The sequence below is a fragment of the Choloepus didactylus genome, chromosome 7, assembly GCF_015220235.1.
Source record: "Choloepus didactylus isolate mChoDid1 chromosome 7, mChoDid1.pri, whole genome shotgun sequence".
In the NCBI taxonomy this organism is placed as follows: domain Eukaryota; kingdom Metazoa; phylum Chordata; class Mammalia; order Pilosa; family Megalonychidae; genus Choloepus; species Choloepus didactylus.
Window position 1 is genome coordinate 127,397,309 of NC_051313.1, and position 22,326 is coordinate 127,419,634.

The window sequence follows — 22,326 nt, forward strand, 5'->3', positions numbered from 1 at the left end:
GAGACTTCTTGAGGGGAATTTGCAGTCATTATGTGTTCATTTTCCTTGTTGCACTGGAAATACTCTGACATCTGGAGAGGCTTAAAAATGCATGGACAATTGTCCCATTTACTTTTCTTAAGAAAGAGTTATATAAACAGTGATGTCAGAGAACCTCAACATCAGCAAACATCAGTTTTTATATTCAACCATAAATTAACATGAAATTTAGCATCTAATGGCTTTTTCTTGTCATTGTTAGTATTGTTTATATATTGGCTGCCTTCACTATTGTCCTTCCATTGGTTCATACTGATATGATAATTTAGGTTTGACATGGAATGCAGTTTTCAGAATAAACTCCTAAAGGTTATAATAAAGACTGTCAACAATCATTCCAGCAAATAAGTATTTATTGAGATGAAAAATATTTCAAGACAACTGACTCTAGTACAGTCTGAAATATATCAAATTATTTTCCAGAACTGAGTCACCCTTCAGAATTTGCTTTTACTCTTATTCTCTTTCCCATTTGAAGCCACTGGGATGGTTGGGTTCATGTGTCAACTTGGCCAGATGATGGTGCCCAGTTGTCTGGTTAAGCAAGCACTGGCCTAACTTATTGTGAGAACATTTCATGGACTTGAATCATCATTGAGTTGATTGCATCTATGGCTGAGTACCTCTATAATCAACTAAGGGGAATGTCTTCCGCAATGAGAGACATTTGATCCAATCAGTTGAAGTCTTTACAGGGAGACGTGATAAATTCCACAGTCAGAAGAGAGAATTTCTGTCTGCTTCAACCAGCCAGCCTCTCCTGGGGAATTCATTGAAAACCTTCACTGGAGTTTCCAGTCTGCCCTAAAGAATTTGGACTCATGCATCCCCACAGTTGCATGAAACACTTTTATAAAGTCTCATATTTACAGATATCTCCTATTAGTTCTGTTTCCCTAGAGAATACTGACTAATACAGCCACTTTTAACCCTTCTCTTAAACTTTACCTGGATATTGTCTAGGCAGAGCCTACTAGGTCTGGAAGCCATCTGGATTTAATACATCATCTAGATTATTAATCAGCACATCTTGGTTGGAAAAGACTCTGCTATTTTGATTTTCCTCCTCTTTTATGAGGTTGGCAGAGACAATTCAGCTTTCCTTCATCTCTCCCACTTGAATTCAAAATGGACTGGAAGATGCCTCCTAACTTCTGGGGTAGTCATTGGCTTTTCTTGCACATCACTCAAGAAATCTTGGAAATTGCAGCCCTGAACCCATTGAAAAGGGACAGAGAAAATGACAGATGATCACCACTGCTATCTCGCTTTTTCCCAGTTCAGGCTTTACAGTCTTTATACTATTCATTCAATGCACATTTAGTAAGGGCTTTTTACAGAGCTAATACCCATTCATTCTTTGCATGTTTAATTAAGTGTCCACTGTAAGCATGGAATTGTTCTAGGTGCTGGGGAAATAGCAGTGAAGAACAGGCCACATTTCTGCCCTGACAGGATTTACATCATAATCTCTCTGCTGGTTAAATCAAGAGGGAAACTGTGCTCCTTTCTTTACTCATCTGGAGGAGGCAGGAACAAAGGAGAATACTGAAAAACCTGAAAATAGGGCCGAAGAGTGTCAGAGAAGGAGGCCTTGGGGAAAGTGAAGATGTGGGAGGCAGTTGTCATGTTGTAAAAGGATACAACTCCAGCCTCATAGTCTAGAAAAATTCCCATAAGCAGAGGATGCTCTGTCAGATGAAGGTAAATTGGGGAAGAAGTAAGCGCTACATAGCCTTTCTTTCTGCACAGCCTAATAGCCCAGAACCCAAACTCAGGCTTCTGCTTCATGTCCATGCCTCGCTGCACATTTTCCAAACAAACCCCTACTTCCCATGCAGTTCCTTCCCCCACATCCACTTCAAAATAATGTCTTCCTGAGGTGAAGCCCTCATAGCCCAGGACACAGGGGAAGGCACTGAATCTCCTAGAAGAAGCATCAAGATTGTCCTGGGGGGACCCATGGGTTACTTGTCTCCTATCCTCAGAAAGAAGTAGTTCATGGTAAGCTGTATCTGGGTCCAGAGTCACACCGACTGCAGAGAAAGACAACATTTTTGGTGTTAAGAACACGGTTTATTTTCAATAAAGCCATCATGCGTTCAAATCCAAGCATTGTTTCTTATGTGCTGTGTGAGCTTAGGCAAGTCACTCAACTCTCTGAGCCTGTTTTGTTAAATATAAAATGGAAATCATCAGACCTGTGGCAGAGGGTGGTAAAAGGATTGAGTGGAGCCAGTGTATGTTTAGTGCTTGATATAATTTCTGGCACATGGAAAGTGCCTGCTAAATGTCAGTAGTAATAATAATAAGAAGAATAATAACATTGTCATCATCATCACTACCTTAGTCACTCAGAGAACTCAAGGCCCAGCACTAACCAGAGTAGATAATAGTTAGTCTCCTCTCCAAAGCCCACCCTCTCCCTTGTGGGACTCACGGAATATTGGAGCAGAAAGTAGCCCTTCCCCATCTCCATTTCATAGTCAGCAACACTGAGGATCAGAGAAGGAAAGTGACTCAGCTAATGTCACAGCTTGTTATTGGAGGACCCAGAATCTTACCCAGGCCTCAGGATGCACACCCAGTTCCACGACTTTAAAATGTAAGCACTTACTCCTTGCTTCAGAAAATATCCAACAGGGATTAGTGTAAGGTAATGTGTATGAAATTATCTGGCCACAGTCAAGTAAGACAGAAAAAAAAAAAAAAAAAAAAAGATAAACTCAAGTGAGATATTGGTCAACAATGCCATTAAAAAAAATTTTTAAAAATGGTAATAGGGTATTCTAGTAAAAGAGTTAAGAAAACACTGTTACTGGGTTAATCACTGATCAGGTAGGCTGTGGCAATAAGGGAAACAGAGTATTCTGACACACTCTCTGGGATGAATGATCGCCATTTGCTCCTCCAGACCAGTCCCACCTTTCTGCATCCTGCTCTCTGCTCAAGTAGGCAGAGACCTACTTGACCTCTGTGGACATACAAGCTGCCCTCCTTTTCCACTTCTGTTTGCTACAGGCATTGGGAAGCATTAAAGGAGACAACAGGGCAGAGAGAAGTAGTGTTAGGAGTATCTAATATCCCAGTCCCTCCCTACTGGATATGATTTGGTCTACATTCCTCTGCTTCTGGTGATACACTCTTAGAGGCACAGCTCCCTCCACCTGCCACTTGAGATCCCACAGAGGTGACAACTGTCCGTCTGTTACTGGTCCTGGGTGCTTCACTGTTCCTTGATTACCCTGCTCCTTGCCTTTGCAAATGGCCTGTTTTATTAAACTCCCTTCAGCCACTTTTATCACAAGCCTTTTCTGACAAAAGTCTGGGGTTTCAGTTTAGACTACCTGAATGATCCATGAAAATCCAAATTGAGAAATTAGAGTGTTTATAGGTTGGTAATGCCACTTAAAAGACAAAATGTCAATTGGATTTTTAAAATTCCACCTATATATTATTTATAAGTGACATATAAAAAAAAGATCCAGAAAGGTTGCAAGTTGGATAATATAATTGTATAATTATATCAAAAGATATTAAGTCAAAGCATTATTATGGTTGAAGAGGGTAAACTCATAAAGATAAAATGTACAATTCACTAGGAATAGATCACAATTTTAAACATACCTGCACTAATAAAATAATCTCAAAGCAACAAAGCAAAAATTACAGAATTACAAGGAGAAATTGACAAGTTTACAACCATCGTGGGAGATCATGTTCTCTCCACAATTGCTAGATCAGACAAAAAACACTGAAGATACGGAAGATCTGAACCTAACAAGCCAATCTAATAGAAATATATAAAGCTCAGTGACTAATAAGCAAAGAATATGCACTTTTCTCAGGCAGAGATGGGACATTTACAAGTTGAGTAAATACTAGGCAGAAAGCAAGTCTGAATAAATTTCAACAAATCTACATCACACAGACCATTTTTTCTGACCTTAATGCAATTAGGTTAGAAATCAATAATTTAAAAATCACTAAAAACATAACAAATATCAGGAAATAGAAAACATTTCCAAATCATAAGTTAGAAGATATTTAGAATGGAGAAATTTTTAAATGCTACATATACAAATTATACAATGAAGCTAAAACAGAATTTTGAGGAAAATGTATAGCCTTTAAATGCTTATTTTAAAAAAGAGAAAGGCTGAAACTTATTGTGCCAAGCAGAAAACAAAGAAACCCAAAGAAAATTTTTAAAAAGGAAAAATAAAGATTAAACAATAAGTCAACAAAATAAAAGGAAACAAGATTGCAATAGGAAAGAAAAAGCCAAAAGGAGCTTTCTTGAAAAGGCTAATAAAATAGACATACCTCTGACAAGGTTTATCAAGGGGGAAAAAAAGGGAAAGTAAAATTACAATGAATATAGAATTTTTTTAAATATAAAGGGAATTTTATGATGAACTTTATGCTAATAAAATGGAAAAGTTAGACAAAATGTATTATTTGATCGAAAAATATTTTGTAGTAAAACTAATTCAAAAGAAGAAGAAAACATGAGCAAACACAGCATTAGAAGAAATGAAGTCAATAGTTAAAAATCTCCCCACAGACCCGACTCCCAGGGGTGTAAATCCCCCTGGCAATGCAGAATATGACTCCAGGGGATGAATGTGGACCCAGCATCGTGGGACTGCGAGTATCTTCTTGACCAAAAGGGGAATGCAAAATGAGACGAAATAGTTTCAGTGGCTGAGAGATTTCAAATGGAGTCGAGAGGTCACTCTGGTGGACATTCTTATGCACTATATAGATAACACCTCTTAGGTTTTAATGTATTGGAATAGCCAGAAGTAAATACCTGAAACTACCAAACTCTAACCCAGCAGTCTGGACTCCTGAAGACAATTATATAATAATGTAGATTACAAGGGGTGACAGTGTGATTGTGAAGACCTTGTGGATCACACCCCCTTTAGTGTATGGATGAGTAGAAAAATGGGGATAAAAACTAAAGGACAAATGGGGTGGGATGGGGGGGATGATTTGGGTGTTCTTTTTTCACTTTTATTTTTTATTCTTGTTCTGGTTCTTTCTGATGTAAGGAAAATGTTCAGAGATAGATTGTGGTGATGAACACATAACTATGTTATCATATTGTGGACAGTGGATTGTATACCATAGATGATTGTATGGTGTGTGAATGTATTTCAATAAAACTGAATTTAATAAAAAAAAAAAAATCTCCCCACAGAAAATAAAGCAGGCATATACATCAAACAAAAATTTATCTTGTCAGTTTTACAAGAAATTCTACCAAACAGCTAAGGGACAGATGATGCCAATCGCATACCAAATTTTCCAAAGAACAGGAAATTACAGATCTCTCTTACTTAGGAACATAGATGCAAAAGCCCTGCACAAAATAGTATAAATAATAACAGACCAAATTGTAGATATTTTTACATTTACAATATCAATAAAAAAATTTAAGGTGAATCATAAAATATAATTACTTCATTAAGAAAAACTGTAACATTGTACTGAAAGATATTAAAGATCTAAATTAAAGAAGAAATATTCCACGTTCATGAAGAGATAAATGTACTTCTCACCAAATTACTGAAAATTAACACATGCAGTCTCGATCTCAACAGTTTTTCAAAGAAATTAGAAGTGTAAAGGCCAAGACAGTTTTAAAAAGGACCAGTGAAGATGAGGAAATATGTCCTAACAGATACAAAGATTTATTATAAAATGTCAATAATTTATGACAATGGGGTATTAACCCAGGAATAAAAACATGGACCAATGGACCAGAAGAGACACGCATATCCTGAAAATAAATCTGTGACAGAAGGGACATCAATAATCACTGGGGAAGGACAAACTTTTAAGTGGGGCTGAGAAAATTAGTTATCTATACTTCCCACCAAAAACATAAATTGATCTAGGTGGATTAAAGTCCTAATGAGAAAAGTCATATTTTAAAACTTTAAAAGAATGTATAATGAAAAATATCTGTATGGCCTTAAGGCAGAGAGGCTCTGTCACCCAAGATACAAAAGTCACAAACTGTGAAGGATAGTGTCTACTCAAAATTTGAAAATGTGTTCATTGGAAGAGAGAATGAAAATGTAAAATGCCAACCATATAACAGGAAAAGATATTGTTAACCGATGTAACTGACAGAGACTTTAACAAGCTCCCACAAATCAACAAGGAAAAGAACCTGAACAAAAACTACTAACTCCCAGTAAATCGTGGGTAAATCACAGAAGAGGAAGCCTGAAGGATGAATGGACGTATGAAAGGAAGTTCAGCCCCACAAGGGAAACTGGAGAAGCTCAGATTAAGTCCACAATTGAGCACCTTTTCAAACCATCAGATTGTCAAAAAACGTAAATTATAAGCAAAGACTTGGAGAGATGTGGAGCAGTGGGAGTGCTGATAGTGCTGGTGGAGAATAAATGGGAACAATTTCAAGATTTGCAGTATCTAGTAAATTGAAGATGTGCATCCCAGTATGCCCACTCCAAAGTATAACTCTAGAGGAAACCACTCACAGGACACAAAGAAGCATGGACAAGAATGTTCATATAGTATTGTTTGTAAGAGTATCAAATAAACAAACAAAAATCAACTTCACACTACCTCAATGCCCACTCCACAGGCAATCAACTTAAAAACCCATCTTAACCATATTCTGCCACATCGCAGAGTGGTTCAGAAAGTGGGTAGTGTAGGGACACTGCCTGACTTACCACCCCCTGCTCATGGGACCCTGCAACAGTCACTTAATTTCTGTGACTACTTTCCTCATTTATAAAGAGTAGCTCGTAAAAGTGCCTCCTGCAGACACAATTGTGATATTAAATGAGATAACACCTGTGAAGCTCATCTAATCTGCTGGCCAGAAAGAATGCTCAGTGATGGTGAACCGTTATTTTTGGTGCTGGCGGGACTGCAAATGGCAATGCTGGAACAAGTAACCTGGTACCGGGCACTGAGGTTAACAACCACCCCAGCAATCCCGGTTTTACATATGTGCCCTACAGAGATGCAAGCACCAGCATGACCTAGGAAGTTGGCTGTGGCAACGTTGCAATATCCAAGTTTTGAAAATGGCCTGAAGCTCTGTGAGTAATTATAGTATATTTATGGAACATCAGGCAGCTTTAAAAAGTGATGAGTGGCATGAGAAGACACATTCGATATCTTACATGTTTGTTCACATTACCTGGAGATGAGGGATTGGAGAGGGGTGAAAGAAACCTTGACCTTTTCCTTTTACATCCATCTATATTGTTTGGCCAATTGCAATCTGCCTGTATCACTTTTGTAATGAAATTTTTAAGAAAAATGGCTTCAAAAAGAAGTAGGAGAAATATCTAGTTAAAAGATGAGCACATTTATGAAGCAGGGTAGCCTGAACCATGTTGTAATGCCTTCTGCAAAAATAAAAGTAGGTAAATCTGTTCAGTTGACATCTGCACATGACTTAACATGAAATCCTATTTTTCCCTCCTGGTGTCTTTACTCAAATACAGAGCGTTTTTGTCTTTGTTTGTTGTTGTTAATACGAGGGGTAACAGACCACAAAGTCCATAATCCTTTACCTGATACCCAGGGGGCCAAATAGGATTTATAATTCACAATATTTTTGATGCTATAAAGGTAATAAATGCATATGCTTTAAATTATGTGTCCACTCCCATCAGGGTCTATAATCAAATACATTAACATTTTTGCAGCAAAACATGCAATTATTCAAACTAAATGGGATAAACAAAGATTTTAAATAGCCACATCGGGGCAGTTCAGGTTTGGCCACTGGTGGACAACACAAGGGTCATGCCTACTGGTGGTCATGCCTCCCCTTGATGTAGGCAGGACCTTGAATGGATCCTGACCGACATAATATAGCAAAGCTTACAGGATGTGATGCCTGTGATTACATTTTGTTCTATTAGACTCCATGTGGCTAGCAGCCTTACTCTAGAGATTCTCACTCCCTAGCCGGCTTTGAAGAAGACTGTAGCCCTTTTGGGAGGCCCATGTGACAAGTTGCTGAGGGCAGCCTCCAGCCAACAGGCAACAAGAAGCCATGGGCCTCCAGATGTAAGGAAATGAATTCTGCCCATGACCTGAGTGAACTTGGATGTGGATTCTTCCCTAGTGTAGCTTCCAGTTGAGAAGGTAGCCAGCTGACAGCTTGACTGCAGCCTTAGGAGACTCGAAGCAGCAAACCCAGTTAAGCTGGACCCAGATTCCTGACCCACTGAAACTGTAAGATTATATATATATATATAATATGTACGTTGTATGCTAACTCACTAAGTCTGTGGTAATTCATTTGCAGCAATAGATAACTAATATAGCCAGCAAATCATTTCAGGTTAGGTCAGATTTTGTCGCCAAATGAACTCTGCTTTCATTTGGGAATGCTTTTGGAATGCTTTTGGAATTTTTTAATTGTGGATAAGGGATTGTGGAAGTACAGCAAGCACTGATTAAGAGAATCAAGGGAGCAGGAAGCTCAGGCTTTGGAGTTGGTAAATCTTGGTTTTGTTTATAAATCTAACATTTACCACTTGTGTTATCTGGGTCAAGTCTCTAAAACCATTTGAACCACAGCCCATAATGTTTACCTATTATTTTCTGCATTGCTCTGGCAGTTGCCCAAAATAATAACAGTAAATAAATACTAATAATACCATAATGTGCCTTCATCCTGCACCTTACATTTGTTGATGCATTTAATCTTCATGACAACCCAGTGACATGGAAACTGCTGATATTTTCATTTTTCAGATGGGGAAATGGGAGTTTAGTTGACTGGGGTCGCACAGCTAATAAACAGGTGATGTGACAACCAGTATGGTCTGCCCCTGTCAAAACACTGGGGAGTACTCAGCTCCACCTAAATAACTGAACAACCTCTCTGGCCATGTGCCTGCCAAGGGATGGATGGTGAACTTGGTGACTGCCAGAGTTCCCGTCCAGCCACAGTATTTAGTGATTCTTGAGTTTACATACCTTGATAGCTCCTTAGCATTTTCTTCACATCACAGTAAAGTTCAGGAACATTGCACTCAGTATGAGGCTCCAAGGACAGGGCCTCTGGTGTCTCCAGCTTCACAGCCCAACTCCTAGAATAAGCAGAAGCCCAAGACTTCTTCAGTGGTGCCTTCCATTCAGCTCTATATACCCCACCTCTTCCTTCCAGCATTCACCCAAGACTTACTTGCTCAAAGTGTCTTTCACATCCTGTAGAGAAACAAAGACAAAAGGTGAGTGTGGAAACATCAGTTTTCCATCAGGTTTATCCTTAGGGGCTGTTCTCTAATATCCCTCTTTCCAAAGAGGTAAAGAGTACAACCCCAGCCTTAGGTATAGATTGATATCCAGAGAAACTGCTTCCCATCCCAGCCCCCTTGGAGGCTCAGCTAGCAGGATGCTTTTCAACCTTGGAGTCTCTTACCCTCCTTGTTTGAAGCCTGTGGCTGTAATGGTCACAATCACACAAGCCTGTGGTCTGCTTGGGGAAGGGGGCAGGGAGCCGTACCCATGCTCCCTTTGATAAGACTTGCTTTGGTTGATCTAATTTCCTTGAGTAAACTGATACTGGAGATCATTTATCACATAAGTCCTTCATGGTGATTCCATGCACAGCCTCTGGCTGGGTCACTAAAGTGGTGGCAGTGGGTATCAGTCATGCTACCCTCTTGACCTTACAGTGTTACCAGCAGTTCTATTAGGGAGAACCAGAAGTAACAGCCGTGAGGTGTTACTCTCAATGGGCTGGGCCCTTCATGCAGCTGTAAAAAGGCCCTGTAATATCTCTGGAGCAAAAGCTCTCCAAGTACAAGCACACTGGGGGAAAAGGTCATCATTCACTTTGGCTGCCCCACTTTGTCAGCCACCACTCACCTGGAAGAATATTTCAGGAGAGAGTTGGACAGTCAGGGTTCTGGGCATAGCGCCAAGGGGCAAACAGTGGCAAAAGTCACCCCATGGTTCGCTGTGGCTCACCAAGCTATGTCTACCCAGAGGGAGGTGTATTTTTCTAATTAGCACAAAGGCACCCTATAGACTAGTGAAGTCCACCCTGAAGATACCAACGCATATCTAAAAGAAACATTACTTTAAATTACTCCCCCTAATGTGCCAGTTTTAAGTGAAGGTAGGCAGGCCTTGCCAATCTTCCCATGCTTCCTTTGCATGCTCTTCTTAATAACTCAATAATGGGCCCGCGTTTCCCTCCTACGAGCCCACAGCCTCACCTGTAGCAACTCCTGGGCTGAGCCCTGACATTTCTCCTCCAGCTTCAGGATGTGGTTCCTTAATGCACAGCTCTGCTGTTCCAGGCTGGCCTCACTGGCCCTTAGTCTCTTCAGAATCTGTTCTTCTTCTTTTTCCAGCTTCCACATACAAGACTTCTCCTCCTCATACAGGAAGCGCTGGAGATTCTGAAAGTCAGACTGGATTTTTTCTCTCCGAGTCTCTATATTCTTCTAGAGACAAGAAATTATGCTCAGCAATTGTGGCATGATTTTCCCATGAGTCATCCGAGCTGGAAGAATGTTTCCCACTGTTGAGCTGGCCTGGGATGCAGGCACTCAGATATGTGAGAAAACATCCCGATTCTCCATCCTCACCTGACAGCCAAGATGCTAGAGAAGGTTGGGGGTGGGGTGCTAGATAATTTTATCATGGAATTAGAATGGAATTTGAGCACTTTCTTAGTTATGAGGATAAAGAAAAAAACATTTTATTTGGAATGCAAGAAAGCATCTCTAAGTCTGAGGGAATTTCTTGAAGCAAAAGCCTGTAATGAACATCAAAAAAGACTGGATTTTAAAACAGTCAGGCTGACAGGAGGAGAGTCCACAATTCTCAGAAGGGGGATGTCCAGCTTTGGCAAGCTTTTACCGTGGGTTAACTGAAGAACAGTCATGCAGCAGCCTAGGGTCAACATAATCATCCCCATGTGGAAGACTAACAGAAATTCTATGATATATCTTATGGGGCTCAGTTTTCATTTTGGGGAATATAGAATTATCACTTCCATTAGTCCTTCCTCAATTCATGCAGTATTTCAATGACCGTGATGTTATGATAGAAGGGTCATTGATTTAGGATGAAGAGGAGCTTTTTCTATAGGAGACAGATGTAGCCTTAACTCCTCCATTGAGAGGGCTCCCACGTTAGTTATAATTATGCCTCTCCCCACTGCCCAAGATCTTGGAAATGAAGGAAGAAACAGTGTCCTCTGAGAGCTAAACTTTCATATCAATACATAAGGGATCAGGGCAGAGGGAGAAAAAACCCCCAAAAGAGGCAAAATGGCTCATAGGCCTACGGGATTCGACTGTAAGCTGATGGATTACACAAATATTTCCATAAAGGAATGCATCCATGAAATACATGGCCAGCTGTAAAAATAGACTTAGAGACCCCACAGTACTGCAGTTGCAAATTGTAGGTTCTTAACAACAGTTTATGGTCCTCATTATAAATCAAATGGGTTTTATCAGCCTTGAGTTTGGGTAATGTGAATCCTACAATGAAGTGAGTCTGTTCTCAGAGGGCTCCCAAAGGTTGGTTTCTGAACCTGTAAGGCTGAGAGCCACACCTGGCACTGTGAAAGGTATGGTAAAGCATTTAAAATTCAAAACCCAGTCAAGGCCAGTTCTATGTAAACAGGCACTCCAACCCTGCTTCTGTTGACTGAGATATGAGGAATCCTACCTGGTTAACAATGAAGGATTGACCAAGCTAGAGGTAAATTCTCATGGTAGACAACTAGGGGACACGACATAAAAACAAATACTGATTTCTTCTTTGGGTGTCAGTTATTTGGTCTAGTTTAGTGAGAATAAACCACCATTGTACTCTGCCCCAATCATCCTTTGAGCCTGAGCTCTAGGGTGGAAAATAGGTTAAGCTCAACTAAGAGTCTTACCTTCCATTCAGTTATTTGCTTTGTTGTGAACACCATCAGATTCACACATTCCTCTTCAAGTTGCCTCAATTTTGTCATAACATTCTGGAGTTTTTCCTGAAGGAAAAATTGGGGGAGTCAAGACAATTCAATCAGACAACTCTTCATTAGGCACCTAGTCATGTCTATTCCTACAAGGAATTCCAGAGCTCAGGAGGCGTTAGAATAACTGAATATTTATTGAGTTCCTACTATTTGGCAGGGAGTATGTTAAGGGTTCTATATTTGATTCATTCAGCAACCCTGAGCAGTGGGCAGGGTTCCTAAGGTCACTTCTGTGCTTAGAAACTGAGGATTAAGTACTTGCCTGAGGTGCTATATAACTGAGATGGCTGAGCTCTGATTCTAACCTTCATCTGCTGACTCAAGAGCCTGAGCTATATCCACCACTGTAGTCTTGCCAGGGAAACGTAGCACGTGGGACAAGATAATAATCATCTAAAAGAAGATTTATAAAATAATGTGCCAAACCAAACATAACCAGTGCCAGAGTGTTTGGCATGCATGGAACTTTGTAGGTGCTACAAGTGAGTAAGGAAGGAAGGACGTGGGTGCCGACTGGAGTTATCAGAAAACATTAACAAGAAGAGGGGAATCCTGATATGCTTTTGCAGAATGGTGTCTTGAAACCAATTTAAAATAATATCCGTATCAAGCTTTTAGGTTATTTTTCAAAATGGTTTCTCTTATTTTCATAGAAAGCATCTGAAACTAAGCCCAATTGCTAATTGTGGAAAACTAATACCAAACAAGTATACTGTTTAATTCTCAAGCATGCTCAAGGGGACTCTGTAAACTGTTTACCAAAAGCCTGTATTGCGCTTGCTGTGTGCCTAGTGTTTTTCTAAACCGTATGTATATTAACTTCGTTAAAGCTCACAACAACCCTCTGGATGTGCATGTTGGCAGGGATGGGGATTGCTATTGTCCCCATTGTATACAGACAGGGGCATGAAGTCATTAAATAACTTGCTCAAAGTTACCGATCTAATAAGTAGCAGAACCAGGATTTCAGCCTATCTGGCTCCTGAATCTGTGATTATAACAACTACCCTGTATTGCAATTTTTCTTAAAACATGTGCAGGAGGGTGGGGGGAACAGTTAAAATGTGAACATTCCCATTACAATTATTAGCTGCTCCGTGGAGTTTAAGAAAGAGATGCTGTCTGCTAAGTGGTAGCCAATATTGACATGTCTTAAGAAGGACCACCTCCCCGCCATGGAGGCTGGAGCAAAGAGCCCCACAGTGGAAATAACGTTTTCTTCAAATCTAGGCGGGGCAGAGAGGGAATGAGGCAGCAGGACTATTCCAGGGCCAACTTCACTCCATCACAGCAAAGAGCAGCTTGCCTTACATGCCCTGGGGTGAGGAACTTACTTGTTGCCCCAAACCTCTCTCTCCCCTTCATCCTCTACAACCAATCATTTATTTCCAAATACCTTCCACTCTCCTTCCTGAATCTTGCTTGAAACTACCCCCTCCACCCCTTCTTGTTGGGAGCATCTGAAATTTACTCATTGATATTCATTTTATTTTTTCAGTCCCAGAGTGATCTTTTCAACAAAAACCTGACAACACTACCCAGATGAAAATCTCCAGTGGCCTTTACCACTCGGATCCTCTTAAGCTGATACCAGTGTTCCGGGCTCCAACTTTCTTTCCCATGTTGTCACCTGCCTTTCCCTACACACACTCCCTGGACTGGTCAAGCTGCAGGAAAGCTCTCAGGGCTGAGCCTTTGCACATGTGATCCCCTCTGCCTGCAATGCCCTCACTTTACTGCATATCTCTGTGTGGTTAATTTCTATGTGTCCTTCAAGAGCCTTAGAGGAAGGCTTCCCTGGTACCACTCCCTATTCCCTGGCAGTTCTAGCCAACAGGAGGGTCCAGGTAGTCTTTTTTGTTGGATTGCCTTCTCTACTAGACTGCAGGATGCCTGAAAGGTGGTATGTCTTTCTCCCCTGTATTTTGAGACTTTGCCACATGACTGTCTCATCGTGGCTTTTCAAATTATACACACCGTGTGAAGCAGTAAAACATGCAGATATGAGTTTGAATGTAGCCTGTTCTAGAGGGCAGAGAGAAGTCCGTCATAACCAAAGGGGAAAGGGACAAGGGTCTAACCATCCCACTGAAGGTCAGGATGGACAGTCTAGACTTGCTTCAGCAAGAACCCATCACAAACTATTCTGTAGAAGACAAGATGAAAGCTACATTTCAGGACCATAAGCTTGGGTTTCAGGCTAAATAGTCCCAGGTTTTGGGGAGCAGTGGAGACCAGGCATTTGGCAAGGCCCGCTGCCCCCCACCCCCACTCACCTTGTAGCCCTGACATACATCTTCGACAAGAGCTGTGGTGTGCCCTTTGTGTTGCAGTGTGCGCTCACAGCGCCAGCAGATGAGCTGGCCCTCATCTTCACAGAACAGCTGGAGTTGCTCTCCATGTATCTCACATGTCATTTCATGGTCCAGCTCCTTGATGACTTCAATGAGGCTTCCCAACTGCTTGTTGGGCCGGAGGCTCTCCATTTGAAATGGGACCCGACACTGGGGACAGGTGAACTCCTCTGGCTCTGTATGGCTCATGATCTTAATGAAGCCCATAATGCACAAGTGGCAGTAGCTGTGACCACAGGTGATGCTCACGGGCTCATCCATCAAGTTCAAGCAGATGGAGCAAGTGGCCTCCTCCCTCATCTTCTTGGAGGGTGTGCCTGAAGCCATGACTTTTTTTGGAAAGCTCCAAAATTGGATCTAGAGGCCAAATGAAGCAGCCAGAATTTTCCTCAGTGATAGAAATACATCTCAGCTGATCCTCCGTGTGATGAGTTGGGTGTCACTGGCCTTCACAGGTCCTGAAATTGTCTCTCTAGAAAGAATAAATGGATTGGAATCTAGAAGATGCATAAACACCTAGCTGTCTTGTCTAATCAATCGCGTGTGGTTATTTAAATTTAAATTAATTAAAATTAAATAAAATTAAAAATTCAGTTTCTCAGCCCCGCTGGTCACATTTCTAGTGCTCAATAGCCACATGTGGCTGGTGACTACATGAAGTGCAGATACAGAACATTCCATCATTGCAGAAAGTTCTCTTGGCCCAAGCGCCGGAGAGAGTAGGAAGATAGGCTTCCTCAAAGAAGTTACCCCAGAGAGACAATGCAGTGAGGAAGTGTAAAACTCTTTCATATTCTAATGAATATCAAGAATAATTATTACCAGAATTTCTCCTTGTAACTGGCAGCAACATTCAGGTAATCCTTGGTCTATCAAGGATTCCACTGAGACAATCAAAGTTGACTCCCCAACTCCAGTTCTCTCTACCCCTCCCCCATCCCATGAAGAACAAAACACACCAGATTAATAGTCTCAGTGGAGACCCAACCCAGGCAGTATCAGAGTAACCAAGGCAACCGGAAGAACCAGAAGAAACGGTCCTTTTTGTTTCCTCTCCGTGCACTGAGAAAGCAAATATTGGAGAGAAGGAAGGGGGGCAGGAGGCTTCCTGGGGAGCAGAGCTCCGGCAGAAATAGGGAGGTGACTGTCACTTTTCCAGACCAGGAACCATTTCCCAGAAGTCCGTGGTGATCGGAACAAACGAAATTGGCAGAATCCACGGGGCAAATCCACTGGCAGGATGGGGGGAGACAGGAAGTGGTGGGGGGCAGACCTCTGTGGGGGCCCCAGGGTGCTGGACCCCCTACTGTCCACCAGTGAGTTCCTGACAATCAGAGGCAGCTGAGGAGTTACCAGAAGCAAAGAAGCCTGTCTGCCTCCCCACCGCTGCAGCTGCTTCGGGAACCTAGCCCTGTTCGTCCCTTCTCACCCCTGGGTACTTGGTTGGGAGGTGGAGGAGGAAGTTTGGAGAGTGATCTTTCCTTTGAACCGACAGTGCCTGAAATTAAAAACAGAAATGCAACTAAAGTTACCAGATAGCTGTTCTCCCCCTGACAATCAGGACTGGTGTCTCGGAGCTGCGTGGAATTTCATCTGGAGACTTCTGTTGGGTGACAGATTATTCCCATCACGGGATACACGAGGCTCCTCTCTGCCAAGGGGTGCTGTGCTCCTGGGATAAGGGCCTTCCCTCCTTCTGAGGCCCCGGGGTGCCCGTCCTGGGCCCTCCCTCACCGCATCCTGGAACTTCTGTGGGCGTGGCGTCTGGTGAAAGAGAAAGCAGAGCGGGGCTACGATGCGGAAAGCCGAGTCCTGACGAATCTGCGTTAGCGAAGCGCTCTTTTCAGGAAACACCCGCCCTTTCCCCCCGTACACACACAAACGCTTTCACACACACATACACACACACATATCGTATTCTTCCAAACCTTGGTCTAGACCTTTTCCTAAACCTTCCCACACAGCAGTCACATATTCGCTGCTAGTCCTCTCCTAAACTGCCACTTCCTGAGGCCTGCGTGAGGAAGTTAACTCCAACCAATGAAACTCAGAAGTGAAAGAACTGTGGGAGGCGGGGCCGTAATATTAGAGGGACTAGTGACGTTGAAGTGCAGAGGACAGCCAAAAAACTAATTTAAAAATTACTTCCTCAAAACTCTCCACCGGAGGCTCAAGAGAGGCCCCAAACATCCCCTGGCAGACAGACTCGCTGGTTACGAGCAGGCAATGAAGGAGCCCAGAGGTAGCGCTGTCAGCTCTCTGATTAACTTTGCAACAAACTGTTCCAGAAAGCAGCCTGAAGTGAAGCTCATCCTCTGAGGCACAGCTGAGCTATTCAGTTTGGAGCATCTGAATCCCAGCAGCTTCTCAAATTAGTTGTGTCAATTTCCTCGTTGATGTTCCTGAATTCAGATTGGATGAGTTTGTGAGGCTAGTGCCCAGTTTATGGATGAACAGCCTTCCAGGGGATCAGGCAGGAAACAGTTTCCCTGAGAAACAAGAGTCCGGCTTGGGATGTCTTGACACAGTTCCTGCTTGTTTTTCCTGAAACTCAGCTGTTAACAAGCTCCTCAGATAATCACAGGAGAAAAACTGCACTCCTGAGCAATTACAATCTTCTCGGGTAAACTTGGTTTTCTAGGGCCTAGAAAGAAGCTTAACTGAGGCCTCAGAGGGCCTCAGTCTGCCTCTCAGACTTCACGCCTACACTTCTCCCCCTTGCCCACTCTGCCCCAGCCACCCTGGCCTCCTTGCAATTCCTGGAACTAATCAATTAAACTTTTCCTCCAGGGCCTTTGCACTTGCCATTTTGACTTCCTGGAAAGTTTCTCCCCTCTTACCCCAACCCAACCCCTAAATACCAAACATTTACATAGCTGGCCCCCTCACTTGACTTAGATTTCTGTGTAAACACCACCTTGTACCTTGCTGGAGAGGCCTTTCTGACCCCCTGCTGAAAGCAGCATGCTACCTTGCTACCTAGCACTCATCTACCTGACACTATAGCTTATTTGTCCATGGTCTGTCTTCACTAGCAGGCTGTTTTATGAGGGAGTTACTTTGTCTTGTTCACAGCTGCATCATTATGTCTATAAGAGTACCTAGAATATAGTAGATGCTCAATAAATTTAGGGTTGCCAAATTTAGCACCTAAAAACACAGGATGCCCAGTTGAATTTGAATTTCAGATAAACAACAAATAATTTTTTAGTACATGAGCCAAATATTGCATGGAACATACCTATACTAAAAATTTACTTGTTATTTATCTAAAACTCATGTTTAACTGGGTGTCCTATATTTTATCTGGCAACCATAAGTAAATACAATTTTTTGAGAGAATAAAACAATCATATGCCCTTAAACAAAAACAGATCACTTATGCCTGGGTGACATGGTCACAGATGCATGAGGGAAAATGGAAAATGCATCTGTTTCCTACACTCAGGTATTTTGATTTGGGCGCAAGTCCAGCTAATGAGCAAGAGGAAATATAGAAGCCAGAACCAGCAGAGACCCTCTGAGGCAGATTAAGCAGAAGACAGTACAGGGGCACTTCTACAATGGGGGAGTTAGCAGGTTTGTACTAAGCAGGTACCATGGGAAGCAGCTTGCTAAGTGCATGGAAATAACTGACATTATTCAGATCCCGGCCACTGGTGTTAAAAGCTACTTTTCAAAAGAAGGTAAATCATGAATCTCTTACTGACATAAAAATTTATAAAAATAAATTTTATTTATTCAGGGGTTGGCATACTAAGGTCCATAGGCCAAATCTAGACAGGTTTTTTTAAAAACATTTTTTATCGTGAAATAAAACATATATTCAGAAAAGTGATAAATTTCAAAATACTGTTGTGCCAGTGTGGCAACCCGTGGCCTGAGCAAAACAGGCCTGCAGATCTTTGGTGCACAGCAGTCTGCATGAGGTAGGCAGCTAAATGTTTAACCTATTGCCTTTCTAAGCCAGTAAAGAGAAAAAGGGTAAACTGACCTTAAAATGTAACTTTATGCAAGCAGGCAGGAAGTGAGGGGCTCTTAGTCTTACAAAAAGAGCAAAATGTAATTGTTCAGGTGTTATTCTAGTCCTTCCTGCACCACCCCCCAGGTCAAAGTAACCTGTTCCTGCATCTATGCTCCCCCCACCCTTAGGAGGGCCTTTGTCTTAAACCCTTGTAAAAGGCTTTCTGCCCTTTTTGCATCGCTCAGTCGTCTTCCCTGTGAACGTGATACCTGTCCGGCCTGAGAGAGCCATCATGATCTCTCCATGACTTCTCACTCTATAAGTAAGCCCTGAATAAAAGTTTATATATCAGAAAATGCTTGTTGTCTTCTTTGGCCTCTGGACTGGCATGGCCCTCTTGGGCTGTGACAGCCAGTTTGAATGTATTATGTGCCCCAAAACTCCATGTTCTTTAATGCAATATTGTGGGGGCAGGCGTATTAGTATTGATTAGGTTGGAATCTTTGAATTGGGTTGTTTACGTGGATATGTGACACACCTGAATGTGGGTGATAACTCTGATTAGATTATTTTCGTGGAGGTGTGGCCCTGCCTATTCAGCGTGAGTCTTGATTTAATCACTGGAGTCCTATATAAGAGCTCAGACAGAAGGAGCTCGCTGCTGCAGCCAAGAGAGACATTTTGAAGATGGCCATTGAAAGCAGACTTTTCCTGACGCTTTGGAGATGCTAGCCCAGAGTTTGCCCCAGAGAAGCTAAGAGAGAACAAAATGCCCCAAGAGAAATATTTTGAAGAATGCACAGGGGCTGAGAGAAGAGCTGGAACACAACCCAGGATCAGCAGATGCCGGCCACGTGCCTTCCCAGCTAACAGGTTTTCTAGACACCATTGGCCTTCCTTTGGTGAAGGTATACTCAAGTTGATGCCTATAGCTTGAGACTATAACTGTTTAATCAAATAAACCCCCTTTATAAAAGCCAATCCATTTCTGGTGTTTTGCGTAATGACAGCATTAGCAAACCGGAACAGATTTTTTAACAAGTGTTAAGAGCAAATTTCAAAGCATGATATGGGTTACAGTTCCAAAATTTCAGTGATTTCCTTTTAGCTGTTCTAATACTTTAAGAGTAAAAAGAAGTATCTATATAATGATTCAGTATTCATAATCATTTGTTAACTTTTATCTTCACTGTTACAACTCCTTGCTCCATTTGATCATTCTCTCAGTCTTCAGGGATATTTAGGCAATGACCATTCTAACTTCATGTGGAAAAGGGGTACTGACATTATGGGGTAGGGGGATAGCCAGTTGTTTTTGTCCAGCTCTAGAGCTAAGAAAGTTTTTCTATTAGTTAAGGTGGTAAAACAAAAACAAACAAAAGACAAACAAGGATATGTCAGAGATACAGTATATGGACCACAAAGCCTAACATGTTTACTATCTGGCCCATCACAAAAAATTTGCCGACTCCTGATTTAATTCATTAATGAGGAACTGAAATGGTATTATAACCAGTCCAAAGGAGAATCCAAACAACAGATTCATATATAGATCAGGAATATTGTGTACAAATAGAAGCAAAACTGATTTTGGTGCAGGAGTGGAGATTGGGAGAGGACTGTTACTGGTTACAGATAAGTTAAGAAGAAAGGAGGTTCTCCAAGTGTCCCTGCAGCTCGGGCGGCAGGAGGAGCAGCAGCAACCAGCAGCCCAGTCTCAAGAAGGCTCCCTGCACACAGAGCATGTGCCAACCATGCAGCCAAGATGCCCAGAGGAAGAATCCTGCTCCTGCAAAAGTGGAAACAAAGCCAAAAATGGTACTTGAGGAAAAAAAAAAAAAGTGCAAGCAAAAGGGAAAGGGGGAGCAAAGGGAAAAGAAGCTGAAGTGGCTAACCAAGAAACTAAAGATTTACCTGTAGAAAATGCAGAAACTGAACATGAGGAGTGTCCAGCCTGGGATGAAGCAGGAAAGAAAGAAGCCAAGTCTGATTAACAGTGTATACTATGTCTTATCAGTGGTCCTTGTTTCTTCCTTCTTGTACAATCCAGCAGAATATTTTTATCAACTATTTTGTATTGCAAGTTTTTTAGTAGCTTTTGATGAAACATTTTTAAAGAGATTGAAATCCCATCTCATCCCATTATTTTTAAATGTAAATGCTTTTTTTAGAGAGGGTAAATCATTTGCTGGTTGTTTATTTTTTGATACAACCACAAAATAGTGGGTTATTGAATTACAGGAGGCTGTGACTGTATTAGAAGTCAACTTAACATTCCACAGGGTGGGGAGTGCGGTTTTTATACCCTATAATAACAACATGTACTATATGATGAATAGGAGTCACAGGCATGCGTTTAATATGTGTTGAACATTTAAAATTACCTCTATTCCTATGTTTTTGGTAGAATTGTTTCTTAAAACCACTCCTTGATCTTGGCTCTCCCTGCCAGAACTGTGTGTGCTCTGTAACATCCTTGGTCATGATTGTCTCGTTTTCCTGATAACTTTGTTATATTCTGTGAAAGACTGGAAATGTGAGTGTGTAGAGTGCATGATATTAAATTGTGAACTAGTGGGACTTAAGATGTAACAGCTTATCAACATTTGAAGATATTGTTATTTGATAAGGAAAATTTGCCTCCAAATTTTAAGCTGGAAAGTCACTGGAATAACTTTAGAGAAAAATGACAACTATATGGCTTTTTAGATTTTCAGGATGTTAAGAATTGTGCACCAATTGTTCATAGTGTCTGTGTGCTGATCTTCAGAACACCAATAAAATCTCAATTATGAAAGAAAAAAAAAAAGAAGGGGCTTCCAAAAATTGATCCAGAAAATAGAAGATAAAAAAAAAATATTCCAAACAAATAGCCACAATCATCCCTCAACAGTTCAGATTCATATAATTAATGCTTATTCCATTGGACCTTCGATTAGCTGTCTCACGAATTCATCTGCTTCTTGACTAAAAAGAATTCTGAAAATCCTGACTCAGTTCACTGGTTCAGCCTCAAAGCTGTTAAGCGAGGACATGAGAAAGCTTGTTCACGAGAGTCTATTCTTTGAAGTGTCAACTATTTGAAGTACCTGTTCCATGCGGCTTTGAGACAATCCTTCTTTGCTGAAGATGTGATGTCTGGTCAGTTGTTGATTGCAGAGACCTCAGGAAGCACCAAAGTAAAACAAAAACTGTCTGTGGATGGCAGAAACTGCAAATGGTCAGGGTTATTACTGATAATTTTCAAAAATTATATGAGAGTTCATAAAAAGAATAATTTGTTTCCATACCATCATGCAAAACAAGATAATAAAGCCAATCCAAAAAAGTTTTAGACAAAATATATAGAAGCATAATAATTAAGGCTATTTTCAAAGGCAGTGAATAATGAATATTCCACTAATTGTAAAGAGATTCACATAAAAGAAGATATATTAAGATATAATATGTAATAATCCTGAGATATAATATACATAATATCCAAAGAATATGACAAGCAAATAGCAAGAAATACCAAGAATATATTTGGAATATCAATTAAAGAGTTTTAGTAAGTCTAGAGTAAGTCCTAAACATCTGTAGTTTTATCATACTACTTAGATAAATGTCTGAGTCCCAGAGAAAAAGTTCTGGCTTAGAAGATGCTAGATACAAATTAAAGAAGTAACGTGGTTGCCAAGTTATCATTTTAAATAATAATTGAAATAACCATTGTTGCCTAGTATCAGACAAAACAGCACCATGACTCTGATAAATAGAAACATCATGTGTAGAGACATGGAGTCTTCCCTGGCTTAGCAAGTTCTTTAGGGAGGCCTCCTCCTAAAAGTTTAAGAGAAAGCCAAGGCAGTGTGTGCCTGAAGGCAGGCAATTAAGATAAGGAATCACACTGGGTTCCCTCCTTGCCTCTGCTTCCCACCCTGCCTAGAAGAGATTGTACTCAAGGTTATTATGACCCCAAA

The 22,326-nt window shown here is 41.3% G+C and overlaps 1 protein-coding gene across 2 annotated transcripts; it reads right to left on the minus strand.

Moving 5' to 3' along the window:
• Nucleotides 1-374: 374 nt before the first annotated feature.
• TRIM38 (tripartite motif containing 38) lies at nucleotides 375-16,438 on the minus strand. Of its 2 annotated transcripts, XM_037842963.1 has the most exons (8): nucleotides 16,329-16,438; nucleotides 15,933-16,164; nucleotides 14,323-14,872; nucleotides 11,963-12,058; nucleotides 10,281-10,511; nucleotides 9,242-9,264; nucleotides 9,034-9,146; nucleotides 375-2,075 (listed from the first exon to the last, which is right to left on the minus strand). In XM_037842963.1, exons 3-8 carry the CDS (start codon nucleotides 14,725-14,727, stop codon nucleotides 1,552-1,554), a joined length of 1,392 nt encoding a protein of 463 aa, XP_037698891.1. In that variant the 5' UTR covers nucleotides 14,728-14,872; nucleotides 15,933-16,164; nucleotides 16,329-16,438; the 3' UTR covers nucleotides 375-1,551. The 2 variants fall into 2 exon arrangements, with proteins under 2 accessions (XP_037698891.1, XP_037698890.1); XM_037842962.1 differs by having other exon boundaries at nucleotides 15,933-16,409.
• Between the last annotated feature and the right edge of the window lie 5,888 nt (nucleotides 16,439-22,326).

Bases quoted from the DNA above. Each gene is read 5' to 3' on its own strand.
- TRIM38 (XM_037842963.1), bottom strand. From the start codon at position 14,727: ATGGCTTCAGGCACACCCTCCAAGAAGATGAGGGAGGAGGCCACTTGC. The intron at 9,265-10,280 runs GTGAGGCTGTGG...GTTTCTCTACAG, and splicing joins CAGCCCAGGAGTTGCTACAG to GATGTGAAAGACACTTTGAG. The intron at 2,076-9,033 runs GTATGTAAACTC...CTTTCTCTGCAG, and splicing joins AATGCTAAGGAGCTATCAAG to TCGGTGTGACTCTGGACCCA.